Genomic DNA, 18,483 nt, shown 5'->3' with positions numbered 1-18,483 from the left:
AGTTCAAATACTCGAGGCTTTTGAGAGCTTTATAGTTTATTAGAAAAAACTAAAACGAGTATCATCTCGTTAATGTACAAACCAGAAGAAAAGATAGAAGCTTCTTGAAGAAACCCAGTGCATACAGTGAAAAAGGAAATAAAGATGTGGAGTCAAACTCAAGAGGATCGTGAAAATAATTGGAGTGAACTCAGTAAAGAGTTGCTGTACAACCCCTAGACTAAGCTGTTCAATAATAAATCGATGGATCAGTAACTGACCTAACATAGCTAGAACACTACATAAAAATAGTATAACTTCAATTAATTTTGCTACTCATAAATAAAACAATAAAATAATTTCATCTCAATCTAAAGCAATAAATGACTTAGGGTGGAAGTATTTTTAAAAAATTTTATTTAATACTAAAAAATGTATCAGTAAGTCACATAAAAGCTAATAAAATGGCTACATAAGATGTATATAAATTCAGTAATAAAGTTGACCATAAAGTTGAAAGATCAGAGACCTTTGATCGTCTCCAATAATTCATCAGGGACTATGTAGCCGAGTGAATACATTTCCTTCACAAGCCTCGGTTTTAAACTCAACGAATCGATCCATTTATAGTATGGCAACTCCTCTCGTGTGCCGCCATATTTCTTCGGCAAGGATGTTGGTGCCACATGCTTATGAAGGCTTGACATGTCATCACCATGGAAGAATACACGATCTTGCATCTCTTTGTTTAAAAGTGGCTTGAACACAGCGTAAATCATATCAAAGACCCAAGATTGGTGGAGAATATGAATTGCGTAGGTTTTCATTGGATTTGCCGTTACCATTAAACCCAGAACCATGTTGGCGATCTAAAAAGAAATTCAAGGTTACTATTTACTATTTGTTTTATAAAATAATGTACTTGATAGGTGTATTTACTAGAATATAAATGATCGAAAAATACATATTTGTCGTGAAAAAATTGATTAGTGTATCAAATAGAGGATAGATGACCATTTTTTATCTAGGACATCTGCTCTATATATGACGTTTTACTATGAAAGGCCTTTAATCCATTCGGTAGACATCTATTCCACAAGAAAGAATTTTTTCAATTAAGTGTCAAAGTCTACATTTCCATTTTTATTAAAAAAAAAAATTATCTACCATATCGAATGAATAACTAAAAAATTTATCAACAGTCTTTCAACATTTATTATTAAGTGTTGTTGGTCAGAAAAATATTATTTAATATAAACTTTTTTTATGTTCATTTTAATATGAAAAATATTTTTAAAAAAATTCTATTTATTTGATAAATATCATCTCTTTTTCATAATCAATAAAAGAAGTTATTAAAATTCAACAACAACAATTTTTTGTACACTAATGTTTTGTTAACAATCAGTTGAAAAAAAAAAGATGTTAAAATGTTTGTGAACGGTGTATGGTTTAATATTTTCCTGCAATCTAAATCATTCCATCACTTCATGCAAATAATGTTAATGGTTGTTTATGATTCTGATTGCTTCGTGAATATAGATATATATATGTATATTTAATATTTGAGCTTTTTTCATGTCTATCAAGACTAAAATCTAAATTCGAGGGTTGATAAGAAAATTACCTGGGGTGTAACAGACCACGCATGCGCAATAGTGATACCCTGAAGGTCGAAGATGACGACACCACCAAGAACTTGTGCTCGAGGTTCCAAAATTCCGAGTTCAAGGATGATGACTGTTGCTTTGAAAATCTCCTCAACGCCGTATTTTTTTGGATCCCAGTTGCCCATCCTATAAATCATCATCCGTCGCCCACACTGAGTCCTGTAGGCTGGTACGGTCATCACGTCATCATCACCAATATGACGCATTTCTAGAGGATTTACGTTTTTATGAATCTCTGGATATTCTTCCTTGAAATTGCAATACTTGACTATCTATCAAAGGAAAAACAAACTTTGAATAAATAAATTTACTCAAAAGAAATAGGAAAAGTGATGTTTTTTTATTCTTCACTGCAACATATTTTACATGACTTTTAGATGCCGGAAGTTTCACGTGTGATACTTATGTAAGATACTTTGATCCAGTCAACCAACGACTTTCCAACACTGTGGAAGTAATAAAAAGTTTTATGAACTTTGATCAAGTGTCACTATATAGCAATTGAGAAGAATAAAAGGATGATAAAGGTGAGAAAAAAATTGACTGGAGAAGCTAAAAGTTGGTATAATTCATGAGATTAATTATTCATCTAAGATTGAGAAAGGTGTGAGGATTTTTTTCTTGTTAGCGTTGTGATATTTAAATTAGAGATTTTATTATTCACTTGATAAAAGATATTTGAAAAAAAAAACAAATAAAAATGAATCAAATTTTTGATTTAATAAGGAATGAAAAATAAAAATTCCTTCTTTTGTTATATTCACTTACCAATCTGTGTGCTCGATAAACATTGAAATTGCGTGCACGAAGAAACCTGATCAGGAAGGCATCATCCATTCGATGTGGTGAACATTCGCCTTTTTCTGCCGATCGATTGATTATATTGACACTACAGTTACGTCAGACCAGATATATTCTATATGTAAATCTTTAGCTTCTTAACTAAATCATTGTTAACCATTTACAAGTCATTCTCAACCTCACCCAAGACTAAATATTTTTCCTCATGAAAAACAACTCAACTATCTTGAAGAAAATTCACAAAAATATCTCCCTTAATCAATTTTGACCGAAATTTAAAAAAATATCGTTAGTTAAATCAAGTTCATCAATGTTTCTATTGCAAGGTAATTTCATTTAAAATTCATAAAAATAGCTTTTAAATTGGCTGGTATCTTTTTACTTTTATTTATTCAATGGCTGTATGAGTTAATAGTCAATAAAAAATGCAAAAACCTCAAGTGTAAAAAATTATAACACAAATTGGAATAATTACCATATATCATGTCACGAAGCTCTTGCAGAGTCTGACACTTGACCTCCTCGGTTTCACCGAGTTCTCGTTTAGCGTACTCCATCACTTCAGGCGGGAGTTCCTCACTTAGGTCCAGGTCGAGTTCCTCATCTTCTGGATTTATTTCTACATTTGACTCCACTTTCTCTGGTTTATCTTCAATTATTTCCAACACTTCTTTACCCCCAGTTTTAGTTTCAATTTCATCATGAACACGAAGCATTGATTCCCACATCTTTTCAATTTCTCGTGGCTCTTGATTCCTCTTTTTATTATCAATCAATGAGTCCTCTAAATTAATTTTCCTGTAATGATACATATTATTTTTTTTATTCCAATCATGACTGTGTTATAACTAAAATTAATTTCAATAAATAAAATCAATCCTTGAAGTTATTAATTACCCATCTTTGCAACTGTAGTTTTTGTCTTCATGGTTTTTCGCCAAATTCTCACCATTTTTCAGAATTAGCATTTTTTTATCTATCTCAGCCATTGTTCAAGGAAAATACTCTTAAATTATGACACTCCTTGGTTCTTTTGTGTTCCAATGTGAACGAGCTCTCTTCCAGAAGTGTCCGGCTGTACTGAGTAAAATCTACTGAACACTTTTCGTCTTAAGGAATGTATCTTTAATTTGTTAGGTCAACACGCAAATGTGACCGCAATTATCTTTTATTTTTTGCGTGTTTGCTGTAATTGTACCTGATCACACATTTATACATTCTGATTTAGCAGTTTTATAATTTTTGCATCAGCCTCTTTCGTATTTTCTGTCACTGATAATCACTACTTATTATAATAATAAACACTTTATTATCTCTTTCAACATTTAGAATTGAATTCACTTTTTTTTCCTTTTATTCTATTTACTAAAGAATCTCGATTTAACCATTCCTGAAAAGTGTAACAATTTTATGAAAATAAGTATTATTTGTTATACCAATTACCATCCATGTACTTGTCTCTTATATAATAAAAGAAATAAGAAATAAATTATAGATTGAATTCATTTGTTTGCACAAACGATACGAATTAGTTGAAGAAAGTGCATGAGACTAATCAGCGTTAGTTGTTCAGCTTTCAAAGGAGTCCATTTAAAGTTTGTTACTTGTGTTAAAAGAGGAAATAATAAAATGAAGATGACAGGCAGATAAACGAAAATGGTTTCTCTTATGAAAACGTATATTGTGAAGTCAGTATTTTTATTGATCCAAAGATGATGCAATTGCTTTGTACATGTATGTCTATAGCTTAATCATAAATTATGAAACGAATACATAACGTTGAAAAATTATTTTTTTTTTGTTTTTTATAAAAGTCTTTTATTATTCTAAGTATTTTCTGTTACACAGTTTCATTATTAGAATAAATAAGGGGATAAGGGGAAAAAATAGTCTTCTCTATTTGTAAAAGTGAAGTATAAATACGTTAGATAAGTTAGTCTACAGGTAAAATAGACTGAGAATGGCAAGAGATTACTTGGTGTAGCGATTAACCCACTGATGTAATTTGTACTTCGTGCAGCTGAGTCTAGATTGTCTGCGAACGAAAATTGCGAAATTGAAAATACCTAGCATAAAATTATCCCTTGTAACTAAGCTGCTTTATAAAAATTAACTTTAAATTCAATTATGTTTTATAAAGTTTTTTAATTATCCTGTCATTCCTCTAATGAATTATTTTATTGTAAAAACAATAAATTGGACGGAATTTTTGGTAAAATTTGTCGAACATCAAAAAGTATTTGGTTTAGAGAAAAAAAAATGTGTAAGTTAATTTTGTACTATGAAATGTTTTGAAAGGGGATTAAATGATGGATTAAATCAAATTAGTTAATTTTTTAAAAATATAAAATTCATTTGACTTTTATGAGTAGAAATTCTGAAATTATATGCTCACCATACAAGCCACTAATTCATATTTATTCATGCATTATTCAGAATATAATACACTTATAAATTGACACATTGATGTTGATATTTTTAGCATGTATTAATGTAGATAGATGTTTATACACATTTCATCAACAACATGTAGATGATAAACGTACGTACATTTATGAAGTGTTAATGCATTTATAAAATATATCAATGATGCACTAGCACTTTTTATTAACGAAAAATAAAGAAACAAAACTAACGTTGGAAAATATGAGATAAATATTCATTCACACATTACACATAACATGGCATGTTATTAAGATAAAAATAAAATAATTTATCACTTGCACAGTACTTTAAATAAATTTAAAGTAAATTTATTTACAAAGATTGAAATTTAATTTTAAAAAGATAAATTTTAAATAAAAATTTTCCAATGGTTTATGAATCATAAGACTTGAGATATAATAAAATAAAACTATGCCAGTGATATAAATGTAAAATTTAACGAGGAGAAATGATGCAACTGACTTAACTTGAGCTGCACACTCGACTGCACTGTTGCACGTCGATCGCACAACTCCGATTGCCTGTTACTCGTCATGGACATTTGCAAGCACTATACGACCATGCTTTACGGATATGTACACTAATAACTTCAAAAAATTTTTTTATTGTCAAAGGAAAAAACCTTTATGAATTTTATGATTTTTTTTTCCTGATTAAAAATGCTATTAAAATAATTATGTAATATAAGGAAGTGAATGAGAAAATTAAGTTCTCGCATTTGCTTAGACTCAGTGAATTGCAAGTGGATAAATAATTACCATTACTTATTTAGTACATCGGAAAATTATTCGTCATTATTGCTTGCATCTGTCATTGATGATAATCTTTTGAATTACGGAGCTTTGTTCTGTAACTGTTCTCATTTTATGTAATAATTTTCTCACAAAATATTTCCTTTTTCCTTCGACATTTAATTCTCTAACAGTTTTACAATTAACTTTTTGAATGAAATTAAATTAACCTGAAGTATTATTCATGTTTTTTATTTTTAATTAATTAATATAAACTATTTTTTTTTTGTTCTCGAGTTTTACAAACAATAAAATATTGATATTTATAACTCAAACAATTCAATTATTTTATAACTACCACCGTTTCTCCAGTTCAATGTAATTATTAAATTGTTAGAATAAAAAAAAATTAATATTTCATGACAAAAAATACTATTGCACTTTCAGTCGTGTCTCATTACAATTTAATCTTTTGTTCTACGGCTGTTGACATTCTCCCGGCTTTTAGACGAATGAAATGGAGACCTTGAATGTGAGAGGTTGACTCGAATAATTCAAAAACTAGTTACTATTTAAATTTTTCATAAAGAAAAAAAAAGTGACTATAAAAATAACATAAAATGATCAAAGTACAAAATTTAAAATGAACTATTAATCTACGTATAAAAAAGGGCCGTTGTCCTTCTTCGAGCTTATAATATAAATGATTATACTGTTGATGCCTCAGTACGGTATTACGAAATAAAACGTGGTCAGGGTCACCCTGTTGCGTCCATGGATCAGTGCTTTCACTAAGAATACGTTCACGGTGCTGAATCGTACACGTCATATATTACGAGTTTTATATAGATAAAGGAGTAGTATGATTGATTAAAGGTCAAGTGAATAGAAAAATTTGAAATAACTTCATTTCAAAAATTCAATCCTATCCATTGATTAATCGCCTTACAGGGTAAAATTAATCACTGTTTGATTACCTAATACATTGAATTTTAATATTGTGTGAGAAAAAGCTATTTCCTTCTTTTTTCGTTCATTTCTGCCAGTGTCGAAATAAAAAGTTTTAATTTATACTTTATGATCAAATAATTAAGATGATTTATCAATAACTGACTATCAATTACCGATTATTCAAAATTTATAAATCATAATAATTGATGAATTTATCTATTTGATGCTTATTTATTTATGATCCATCAAAATAAACGTTTTTAATCTTTTTTTTTAATATTTGTCCGAGGTTTATACTGTTGTTTTTTAAAAAAAAAAAATTTTTCCACTAAGATGAACATGATTGTACTCAGTTAATTACCTAGTAGTGTTAATTAGTGAATTAATATAGAAAAATGCTCCTTACATTTGCCCTAATTATCCTCTATTTTTCTTAGTCACTCTATAATGACGAATTAAACTATTCAAATAGGCAAAAAAGTGTGAATAGATTTGATGATTGTTGTGATTACAAAAAAAATATTGATTGACTCATTGATTAGGAATTTTTATGAATACTTTGTATTGAAAGAATCATAGTGAAGAGTATGTAAATGAGAAAAATAAAAATTCGAATTAAAGTTGATGTTTTATACGTCAGCAGATGATCTGAATAAATTGATGAGATAATAATTACCGATTGATCGATTATTGATTAGCAACAGATATTTTTATGAAGCGCGTTGCGCATGCATGCGTTTGTTAAAGAAGCACGTGTAGTGTATGTAACGAAAATACGTCGCGTGCAAATTCTCAAGCGGACGTCACGGTGGATACTGGCGTTCAACAGCTGAAGCACTAGCTATGGAACCTTAGCTTTACCTTCCGTGTTTGTGATTTAACCGGCATGAGAAAGTTGTATAGCCAGCCGGCTCTGTATATACTCAGACAACTGCCTTTCTACGTGGAAACATTTATTCAACTCCTATACTTTATAATAGTCGGAATGAAAAATAAAAAATAGTGAATAAATATATATATATATATATATAATCTCTACATATATGAATAGTATAAACTGTACTTTAACAGAATAATATCAGAAAGACATTAAGTTCAAGACGTTATTGAGTGAGAGTGTGCGGTAAATAACGACAAGAAAATATTCTCATGTTAGAGAAATCGCTTGGTTAATTCTCAACTTGGAAACAAAGCCAATTCTTACGTTGCATGCAATTGTATAGAGTCGAAGGATTCGTTTGATTGTTCTGTTTTGAAAGAAATAAAGAGCGAATATGAAATATCTTGATAAAAATATTCAAGATAATATGTGTTTGAGTAATTTTCAAATATCTATCTTAAAGATATTCGTTCTGGGATTTTTTATTATTTTATTTATAAATGAAAACCATTGAAAAAATTTTCTTTTTATTCAGGAATATTTTTATCTGTGTTGACTTTTATTTAACTGAGTATTTGAGTAGTTTTTTTTTTGCTTTCATTAAATTTACTTGAAAAAGATTTGCTAACTATGAGAAGTGTTTGATTTATAATTTCTGAGAACAGTGAGATATTTTTAATGTTAGAGTGAGTTAAAATCATCGTCATAACTGGATAAATGACGTCATATTGATTTTACATACAAGAAATCATCCATCCATCCATAATACCTGACGTAGGTAGAATTATTTATACAGTTTTTATTTTTTCCCTTTGCTTTTTTTTTAATACTGAACATCCTCGACTTTTCAACTTTGTCATTATAGACTCTACAAAATCGTTGGTTTTTATTCTTCTCAGTAATTCTATATATTTTTTATTATTTTTATGTTTTTTAAATCAAATGACAATCATTTAAATGCATGTTAAAAAATTTTAATTAAGCAAAATAGTCAATTAGCTTTTGAAAAAAGAAAAAAATATTCAAAAAATTTCAAAATAAAATTATCAGTCATTCATGATTTATCTACAAGCAATATTCGTTTTGCAAATAAATTGTTTCTACTCTTGAAACATGAGCTTTAAAATATAAATTTTCATAGGATATTTATCTTAGTGTCAGTATGAATATATTTGAAATTTCAAATGCTGTCAAACCACTTGGATTTTTGTTGTTTCATTTAAGGTTGAATCTCGAAGACCTTATGAGATATTGCCATTTTAATTGATACGAATAAGTGTCAGGTCAAATAATAAAAATGACTGATAACTTATAATACTATTGATATAATATATAAACGAATGATATAACTGAAAAAATGTTTGTAACGAATTATTAAATCACATTACATTACAGAATAGAAATTATTTGTTTTTTTTTTGGAGCATAATTTAAATTTGCTCTTTATAGTATGTATCATTAAAATAATTATTTACTAGACTACCAGTATGTTCATGTCACTAACAGAATAAACAGAAGAAAATAATTGCACAAAATAGATAAAAGAATGAGAGAGAGAGAGAAAGATATGACATGTACTGAGTGGCACATCTCTTGTCTCATCTCGACCGACGGACTTCGATTCATGTCAAGCTAGAGACACTCAAATAATAGAAAAACCTGTCATCTTCAGTTCTATTTTAATCAATAGGTCAATAAGAGTTTACTCATTAATTCTCTTAGTGTCAAAAATATTTTTGATTCATAAAAAATTTTCTTATTATTCATGACCTACTGTTTATGCATAATAGTCAATGGCAAAATGTAAATATGTATAAATTATGATTAAATAAAATTCTGAATATTTCTATTCATCTAGTGCAGAGATTGGCAAGCATCAATATGCAAGTTGTGTCGTTAAGATAAAGGAGGGAGGTCATGGACAAGTCAAGAATCAAATCTTCCGAAAAAAGTATTACTTTGAATAGGCATCAAATTGCACTCATGTATTAAGGATGTTGTGTTTCAGCTTGACAGAAAAAAAACTAATCAATTCTATGTGTATTTTAATGAATGAAAATGAAGAACAATAGTTCATAATAACGAACAATAATTCATCTAGAATTATTCATTTTAATTAAAAATAATTATTTTTTGTAAATATTTTGTTTTAATAATAACAATAATGTAGTTAAAAGAAAAAATTATTTAAAAATCATAAATATTAATTTGTTGATTTGTTATTACTAGAAGAAATGATTGAAAAAAGTTTTTTTTGATACCAACAGTTGCTTATGATTTACATTATATTAATTTAATCGTTAATTAAATCAGTGAAGATTTGTGATGCTTGAACGATCGATTCATAACATTCCTTCAACTCGTCCTTCAATACAGAACGAAACGTCATATAATAGTGGACACGTATTTTAAAACACGATGCAAAAATGGATAAGGAGGGGATACCTGTCGAGGGTCAGAGCTCAAATACTCCTATTGGGAGTCCATTCTCGTTTATAAAGAACGCTTCGTCTTTATTTCTTGCACACTTGTTTGCAATTTTCGTAGTTAAACATTACATTTATTGTCACTTGATGCTTACTGCTATTCGCGCACGTCTCGCATAACTTATTTACTTTCATCATTCTACCAAGTAACGCTGACGCTCATCAATTTATCAACTAAAACGGAAACTAATTAGTGATTATTCTAAGCAGTGAATGCTTTGGGAGAAAGTTTTTATTTATTCTTGTTTCGGCTGCAATTAAGAGTTATAAAAAAAAGCCGGTAAGTGATTTAAGTGTTAGATATTTAATTGAAATTTTTTGCTCCTTAATAATCTAACAAAAATAATTACTCGACAGATTTTTTTAATCAACAATCTTTTTTATTTCATAACCTTCATTAAAAGAAGAACATGCTAGAGTTAATAAACATAATTATAATTTTTTTAATAACTTGAACCATTTTTTATGTCTTAATCAATAAAATTAATTAAACTATTCTAAGAATAAATTTTAAAAAAATATTTAAAAGGAATTTATAATATTCTAAAGTCGTAAAATGAAATTCGGATATCATCGATGTATTGGCTAATGGATTACGTTCGCAAGGTGATATAAAACTTTCCAATGAAGCTACAAATCTTTCGGAACATATTCTCAATACTAGCGTCATCAAGATCACCTAATGTTTTGAATAACAACCGGAAGATTTTTACAAAAATGATATTTGCATCATTAATATTTTTACAATGACACTAGAGAGTATTAAACGATAAATGTTTCTATTTACAATTCATAGTAGCAAATTAATGATTCGTAAATTTGATAAATTTATTCTTTACAGAAAAAGTTTATAAAACATCAGTGCCATGCTTACAAACATATTATTACTATCAGTAATTCTTTTAAATTGCAATTTTCGTTACATAAACATTCATAAATTATTAGAAGTTATAATTTATCTAAACTAATCTTAACTGAGAAGTTATTTATTAATTAAAGTGGTTTTTATTTTGATTACTATCAAATATGGGCAATGGGTAGAAAAATAGAGTTAAATAACAATAAGAAACATTTAAATTTATATATATATCACTTATATAACTGATAATTGTATTGAAAAAAAATTTTCACTCTCCCTAGTGTCTGTTTCTACTTAACTGGTCAGACATACGACTCCTGCAGATATGCTTGTCTATGAAGTACTATTTCAATTTCTATTGGCTAGAAAAATTAATAGGTTGCTGTTTATAGATAAATACAAATGTTCAACACAAATACTGACTACGAACTTGAGTTTTGCCCTACTGAAAGATATATTAACTTCATGATAGCACATAGATAGTGCATATACACATAACAAAAGAGCTGATGTTCACTGTACAAACCTCTGAGTGCATATAATGGACAATAGACGAGATAGTGGGGGCAAAACTCAGGTATTCTATCTATCAGTTTACTGTGGTCTTTAAAAAAATCGTCTTATTTAGAGTTCTACATGATGTCTTGTATGGTATATGTATAGTATACCGAGGTCAAGAAGCGGGGAATCGGTATAAAAGATTGATTCAAACGTAGCAATCAACATTTGGATTAGATTTTGAGTATCATAAATACTTATGAAGTTTAATTATTCCAAAATTGTTCACTAGTAAAATTAAACAGATTTTTCATGAAAAATACTTGAGTTTGAATTGTTTTGTTTTAAAATTATTTTTATTCAAGTTTTGTTGAAAAAAATTTAAGTTTTAAATTTTCTGTTGAATTTAAATCGATATCATAATGGAGTTTATAAAAGAGAGTGAGTAAAAATGAGCGTTCTTGATAAACACACTAATTTTATTGACTATTTTGAAATTTTTCAACTAGAAAGAATGAGAAAAAAAAATTTGAAATGAATATTGAGTTTGATAAAAAAATTTTCAGTTTACTGATTTCACTATTCAACAGTTGGTTGATTTTTAATAATAACTCAATTATACACATGCTTATTTTTTGTTATTTTCAATTTCTACAAAACTGGAGTTTCGATGAAAAGTGGTTCAGAAATAGGTATTCATTAAACGAATATGAAAGTTGCAAACTCAATTTTATTTATTTGTGTTTCTTTAATCATTTATAAATGAAGAAATATTATTATAATTATTGCATTGAAATCTTAATTAATAACAAATATTTTCATGCATCGATTCCGATTGTAATCAATTTCTCGTTTATTTTATATCATTGCATGTTACAGTAATTAATTAAATAATTAAATTAACGAACAGATTAATTAATTTGCTCTTTTTGATATATTCAGTAAAACTACTGTATGACTCTGCATTAACGTATTATAAAGGACGTGGAAAAAATTTAGTCGTACTATAACCTCGACCAAAAATTTGACGAAAGACGTTTACCTTGCCTGTAAACATTTCCTTTCTCTTGATATTAATAAATTTAAGAAAAAAACAACTTATCATATAACTCGTTGCAACTTAAAGTAACATTTAATTATTCATGTCAATCAAAAAAAAATGAAGGAAAAATTTTTTAATTCTCCTGACGTCAAAATATGTTTAGAAAATATAATATACTTTTTTTTTACATCAACTTCATCTTTGTATTCCACTCTCTGCTGATTAATATTCTTATTAATTCATTGAAAAATTAATTATCTTGCTTTGACGACAATTTAATAACTATAGCTATACTTTTTCATACTAAGTATCCATTAATTATAATACGTAATAAAAAAAAATGAATACTTTATAGAGCACAATTCCATATCAGTAAATGTTGCATAACAACAAAATTTCTTGATAAATTTTTTCATTTGCTAACTGACTATAACATGTATTAGACTTCGGTAACTCCAATTCTTCTGTCAAGCAAAACAAGAAAAGTGGGGCTAATGCTATGGTTATCATATGTATAATTAAGGTATAACTCACATAAAAAGCAAAGATGCTACACGATATAAACAATAATAAGCTCTAAAGAAAAAAATGCTTCAAGGTTTTAAAATGTTTCCAATCAAAGTACATAATGCTTTGTAAGATCTTCAAACCTTGTACTTTGATTGAAATCCTTCTTTTTTTCCAACTCATCTGATCATTTTAAACAAATAAAAAAGAAATATTCTTTTAATTAATATCATGATTGTAATTAATCAAAGTATTATGTTTATTTAAATGTCTTAGAATATTACCTATTGACTTGATTTTTATGTCTTTCAATAATTTATTATCAATCAAGGAATAATTTATTCATAAAACGTCTGATTATTGATTTGAAATCCTATATTTTTAGATTAATGATTAGTTATGATCATTTGTGATTGAAGTCCTAGTATTTATGTATGGTGAAATAAAATTGAGAACGAATTGATTGAGTATTGCAGTGAATTTTCTGATTAAAATGATCGTAGCGATTTCTTCATATTACAAAAGAAGTTCAGAATTACTTAGCATCCCTGACAAACCACAACGCATAGGAATTTCCAACGCAACACGCTCGAAATGCTTGCGCAAATTGAGGAATTCGTTGGTGCAAGGAGGGCATGCATGAGAGAGTACTTTGATATTCTAGAACAGTATTATTGAATGACAGTAATGGTATTAATATAGTTTGTAATCTCACGTTCTTGTCTTCTGTCAATCCGTCTTACTTCTCCCTAATGTCTCTTAGCCTCTTATTATTTGTAGCTTATGGTCAATGAACAGAAAGCAATCTTGTTGTTAGTATTACATAATCCTACTGATAGAATTGCTTTTATATTTTGTGGTTGAAGAGAAAAAAATTTTTTTATTTATTAATCATTCTTTTGTATTCCATCATTTACTACTTTATTATTAAATTACCTGTTTCTGACTATTTATAGACCTATTATCAAAGTAATATTGAATAATTAATATTTATTCAGAAACAGTGTAGTGGAGATTGCAAATTATTGATTTTTTTTTTGCTTTTAGCATCTTCTAGTTGTTTTTATTGTAAAGGCTATAAGTTTATCATGAAAAAATGAATCAAAAAAAAATCCATTATCATTAAAATAATAATTTTATCTGGATAAGTTATGTTATTTATGCTTTAAGACAAGTTCTTTATTCGATTAATTTTTAATCAGAAAAAATGTATTTTGTAAAATACAATGTAGAGGCTGTAATATAAAAATTGAACATTGAAAGCTATGAGATTTTATCTAGAATTTGATGCATTAAAAGTTGATGATAATTATTTTGTCTTGTCAATTTTTATTTCAAGTTGGGAATCAGTTAAAAAAAGAGTAGAGATAGAAAAATTATAGAGCTATATATTTCAAGCTTCAATTAAATTACGATGATATTTTTAAAAACTTTATGTGTATGATTAATTCATGATTTTCACTCAATTGTCATTTATTCCATCCTTTTTTCATGTCTCGTCCAATTTTTCTTGATTGACATTTTTGATGTCATAGTTTTAACGTTCTTGCAACAGTCAACTTTTATTCACGTAATCTAATGATACGTCTCTATTAAAAATACGTTTAATCGAAAGTCAAATTACTCACATTGATTGTTCAATTTATTTTTATGCACGAGTTATTTCTTGCAAGTAGCAACATATCTCCTATCAATCAAAGTTCTATTTTTTCCAACTCATTTTCTCGTCTTTTTTATACTCTAGAAACATCCTTCACTTTTTTAACGTCTCGACTTATTATCTTGATAATTATACTTCATTTTCTTGCTCTCATCGCATAATATTGATCGTTAGATTTTTATATTTTTTTAGCGTTCTTTTTTTTCATGACCCTTTATATGCTTCATTGACGTACATTTGTATATTCAAATTCAAAAAAATCCTGATTTATTTGTATGTAGATGTAAATAATAGGATTTAAACAATTACCATTAAAATTAGGTCGATGAATTTATTTAAAAATTTAAAAATAAATCAAACGGCCATGAATAATAAAATCTTGAGAAATGATGTAACATGATAATAATTTTTAAAGTGATTACTCTGACAATTTTACCATTTTTCCAATGAACTCAGAATCATTTGAATTCAGTCCACATAAAAAAAAGCGTCATGAGGAAATAGTATATAAGGCCTGTCTGATAATTACTTATCGTATTCACTCGCTGTGTGGTATATATTATCGACTATTTGTAAGCACAGAGATTTTATTTTATTAATCAATTTGAAATGAAAAATTTTAAACTCAATTCCGGTGATATTTTTTTGCAACACATTTATCAAAAGTGTATTAAATTTGTTTTATTGTTTAGCTTTTGTCTTTGTGTAAAAAAAATTGTAGATAAAGGTGTAAATGAATTCAATTTTCATTCAATACAAACACCAATAATTAAGTATTATTTTAAAAGATATATTATTCATTATCGTAATTATTTTATAAAAATTATTTGAAGGAAATAGCTTATAATATTTTGTTTGTACGATTAAATTAGATGATGATATTCCACTGGTCTGTAATGAAATATTTCCAAATGTTAAATATGTGATATAAAACGAGTGTCTAGCTCTGTAGAGTCGAGTATCATTAACCTTGACTCCAGCATAAGTTGTTTAAGTATTTGCAGTAATATAAGTCCCATTCAACAACGTCATCTTAGTTAATTAGTTAAATATTTGACTCGTGGGTCACTAGTATACAGTGCTAATAAAATTTATAACTAATGCAAACCTTCATTAATGAGTTTAAAAAAATATGATATAGCTAATAACCCGACTAAATGGTATTCGCTAGATTAAACAGACCGACGTCATTAAGTAATTTTCACTATAGTATGAGATTATTATAATAATCATAAACTCATGAACACTACAGAGTGCATCATGATACATGAATAAGATAAAAATGAGTCAACCACAAATGTGTACTTTATCTACTGGAAATGAATTAGTCGTTAATTCGGTTTCGCATTAGCTGGATCTTCATATTAACACTCTGCATTTATAAATCATTATTTTTTCACAATAATCCGTTACATTATTTTTAAAAATACTTTTAAACTTGGTGAATACTTTTAAATACTTCAAAATTTTTTTTAAAAAAGTTGTGAATTATAAATGTAAACATATGTGAACATAAGTGACTATTAAATAATTTGTTAAATTACAGAAACCATGCTGACGGACATGGAAGACATGCCCTCTGTCAAACTGGGAGATTACATTCTCCAGTTTGAAATGGGACCACCACCACCAGAAATTCAGGAAGTTGCTACAAAAGAATTAAGAGAAACTCCGGAACGGCAGAAAAAAGCAGTTGAAGAACTTAGAGAATTACTCAAAAGTAAGTCAGTTAAATAATGAAAAAAGTTATAAAACTTATGAATTTATTTCATCAAAAATTAGGAAAAATAAAATAATTTCCTTGAGGTAATAATTTAATAAGATACTCCAACTTTGACCTCCAATTAGTGGAAATGATTTTAATCAAAATAATTGACGGTTCATGTGAAAGAAGCTAATAATGATGTCAATTTTATAGAGGAAACTGATCTGAAGTGCCCTTTGGACAACGAAGCTTGGCTCATTAGATTCCTTAGGCCATGCAAATACTACCCAGAGTCAGCTGTTAAACTTGTAAAGGAGTATTATTCATTTAAAGTAAAACACGCAAATGTATACGATGGATTGACACCAGTGCGTGAGAAAAATATCTTTGAACAGAACATCCTAACTGTTCTGCCAAACCGAGATCAACATGGCCGAAGGATATTAATTATTGAACTTGGAAAAAAATGGAAAACTAACAAGGTTTCTTTAGATGAAGTCTATAAAGGAAGTGTTCTGTATTTAGAAGCTGCTATGTTAGAACCAACAACTCAAATTGCTGGTGCTATAGTTATCTTTGATATGGATGGCCTGACTCTTCAACAAACTTGGCAGTTTACTCCTCCATTCGCTAAGAGGATAGTTGACTTATTGCAAGATGCAGTACCATTAAGAATAAAAAATATTCATATTATTAATCAACCATATGTTTTCAATATGGTGTTTGCATTGTTCAAACCTTTCCTTAGGCAGAAATTGAAGGACCGAGTAAGTAAATTTAATAGCTCTTCTAGACCATTAATGTTTATAGCTTGAATTTAATTAGTTAAAAATTTTTGAATTATTTTATATCAACTTAGTAAAAAGTTGTTAATGATTGAAGTTGATTTTCATGTAGAAAGTTGGATAAAGATCAAGTATTTAACCATCAATAGTTAATTTTAATAAAAGTTTGTCTATAAAAATCAAATTTAATCATGAATAATTTTTATTATTATCAGTAAAAGTTTTGGTAAACTTTAAATAATTAACTTCTTCATAAAATTTGAGGTCAATTTTGAGACTTTTTAATTAAAAAAAAACAATTCAATCATCATAAATATTAATGTCTACTTGACTGTTGCTAAAAATAAAAGCTTTGAAAAGCTTACATATCACGAAAATTCTATTTTTCGTGTTAAAATTTGAAAAATAATCACGAATATTTAACAATTGATGTGAAAATGAATACATATGTCAAGGGCATACATTTGAAAACTTTGAGAAAAAAATTGAAAGAATTCTTTTTACACAACTTTTTTATGACCACTGCTCTTCATGAAACGTACTTTTCTACAAATAGAATATTTTCTTACTCCTTAGAACGATTAGAGAGAGAAGAAATATACTTCTGTAGAAAAAAAATTATTCATTTAAAAGCGTAAAAAAATTTAGATTGAATTATTTGACAAAGTAAGAAACTCTAATATTAATGATAATTGAAAAAAATATTTTTGTAAACTACTAATAAATTAAATGGATTTTTCAGATTATTTTCCACGGTACAGACCGCAAATCCTTGCACAAATATTTATCACCTAAGTGTCTTCCCGAATGCTATGGTGGTACTTTATCAATCCCACGGGTGACAGGACCGCAATGGCTTGAATTGTTGGTCAAATGTGAAAAAGAATTTGAAGGTAAGAACATACCAATTTCTTTTATCTATTCCTATTTCATAAATAGTAAAGAGTTCTATCACTAACAAAAATCACTGTATTCTCAACAGTAATGATAATTTTTGTTTTCTTTTTTCAGCCATAAATTCCTATGGTTACAAAAAATAATATCCATCGATGTAGTGTTGATGAAAGTCAAAATATCCGGGGGCTCATATCAGTCATTAATTCAGTGTATCGATGACGTCACACTCCCAATACCATCTACCTCTTTGAGTTCATCGTATACTTCTCACAATCTATTTCTAACCATCTCAACAATCTGATAAGCCACGGATAAGGCTTGAAAATTCGTCCGTAATAATGTATTTATAATTAATTGTATTGATTCTAAAAGACGACATGAATACGTCTTTTATTATTAGTTTGAATTTTTTGCTCATTATTTAGTAAAAGTAAATATTATTTTATGATATTTTTATGAAAATGAAATTAAATTTAGTGAGATACTTGATTTTGATATTCATGCCAGAGATCTTAATCGAAACAAAACTACTTAATGTGAGTGAAAGTGAATTAAAAAAAAATAATTATCTTGTGTGTATGAAATAA

The 18,483-nt window shown here is 27.7% G+C and overlaps 2 protein-coding genes across 9 annotated transcripts; one reads left to right on the top strand and one right to left on the bottom strand.

The window, feature by feature from the left end:
* Positions 1 to 379: 379 nt before the first annotated feature.
* On the bottom strand, positions 380 to 7,382 carry LOC118068519 (alpha-tocopherol transfer protein-like). Of its 5 annotated transcripts, none has more exons than XM_035085985.1 (6): positions 7,254 to 7,382; positions 3,348 to 3,840; positions 2,926 to 3,248; positions 2,418 to 2,512; positions 1,607 to 1,921; positions 380 to 848 (listed from the first exon to the last, which is right to left on the bottom strand). In XM_035085985.1, the coding sequence occupies exons 2-6, from the start codon at positions 3,437 to 3,439 to the stop codon at positions 501 to 503; spliced, it is 1,173 nt and encodes a 390-aa protein (XP_034941876.1). In that variant the 5' UTR covers positions 3,440 to 3,840; positions 7,254 to 7,382; the 3' UTR covers positions 380 to 500. The 5 variants fall into 5 exon arrangements, with proteins under 5 accessions (XP_034941876.1, XP_034941872.1, XP_034941874.1 ...); XM_035085981.1 differs by lacking the exon at positions 7,254 to 7,382 and adding an exon at positions 5,001 to 5,469; XM_035085983.1 differs by lacking the exon at positions 7,254 to 7,382 and adding an exon at positions 5,087 to 5,469.
* A 2,575-nt stretch (positions 7,383 to 9,957) lies between these two features.
* LOC118068280 (alpha-tocopherol transfer protein-like) lies at positions 9,958 to 18,474 on the top strand. 4 transcript variants are annotated; one of them, XM_035085572.1, is made up of 5 exons: positions 9,958 to 10,223; positions 16,056 to 16,229; positions 16,428 to 16,981; positions 17,742 to 17,892; positions 18,011 to 18,469. In XM_035085572.1, the coding sequence occupies exons 2-5, from the start codon at positions 16,061 to 16,063 to the stop codon at positions 18,037 to 18,039; spliced, it is 903 nt and encodes a 300-aa protein (XP_034941463.1). In that variant the 5' UTR covers positions 9,958 to 10,223; positions 16,056 to 16,060; the 3' UTR covers positions 18,040 to 18,469. The 4 variants fall into 4 exon arrangements, with proteins under 4 accessions (XP_034941463.1, XP_034941462.1, XP_034941465.1 ...); XM_035085571.1 differs by lacking the exon at positions 9,958 to 10,223 and adding an exon at positions 11,606 to 11,741 and having other exon boundaries at positions 18,011 to 18,474; XM_035085574.1 differs by lacking the exon at positions 9,958 to 10,223 and adding an exon at positions 15,061 to 15,081 and having other exon boundaries at positions 18,011 to 18,473.
* The last annotated feature ends 9 nt before the right edge of the window (positions 18,475 to 18,483 follow it).

The sequence above is a fragment of the Chelonus insularis genome, unplaced genomic scaffold (genome assembly GCF_013357705.1).
Source record: "Chelonus insularis isolate UGA/USDA-ARS -01 unplaced genomic scaffold, ASM1335770v1 contig_3_pilon, whole genome shotgun sequence".
In the NCBI taxonomy this organism is placed as follows: domain Eukaryota; kingdom Metazoa; phylum Arthropoda; class Insecta; order Hymenoptera; family Braconidae; genus Chelonus; species Chelonus insularis.
The sequence above is the reverse complement of the archived record's forward strand: the minus strand, read 5'-3'. Positions and strand labels throughout refer to the sequence as shown.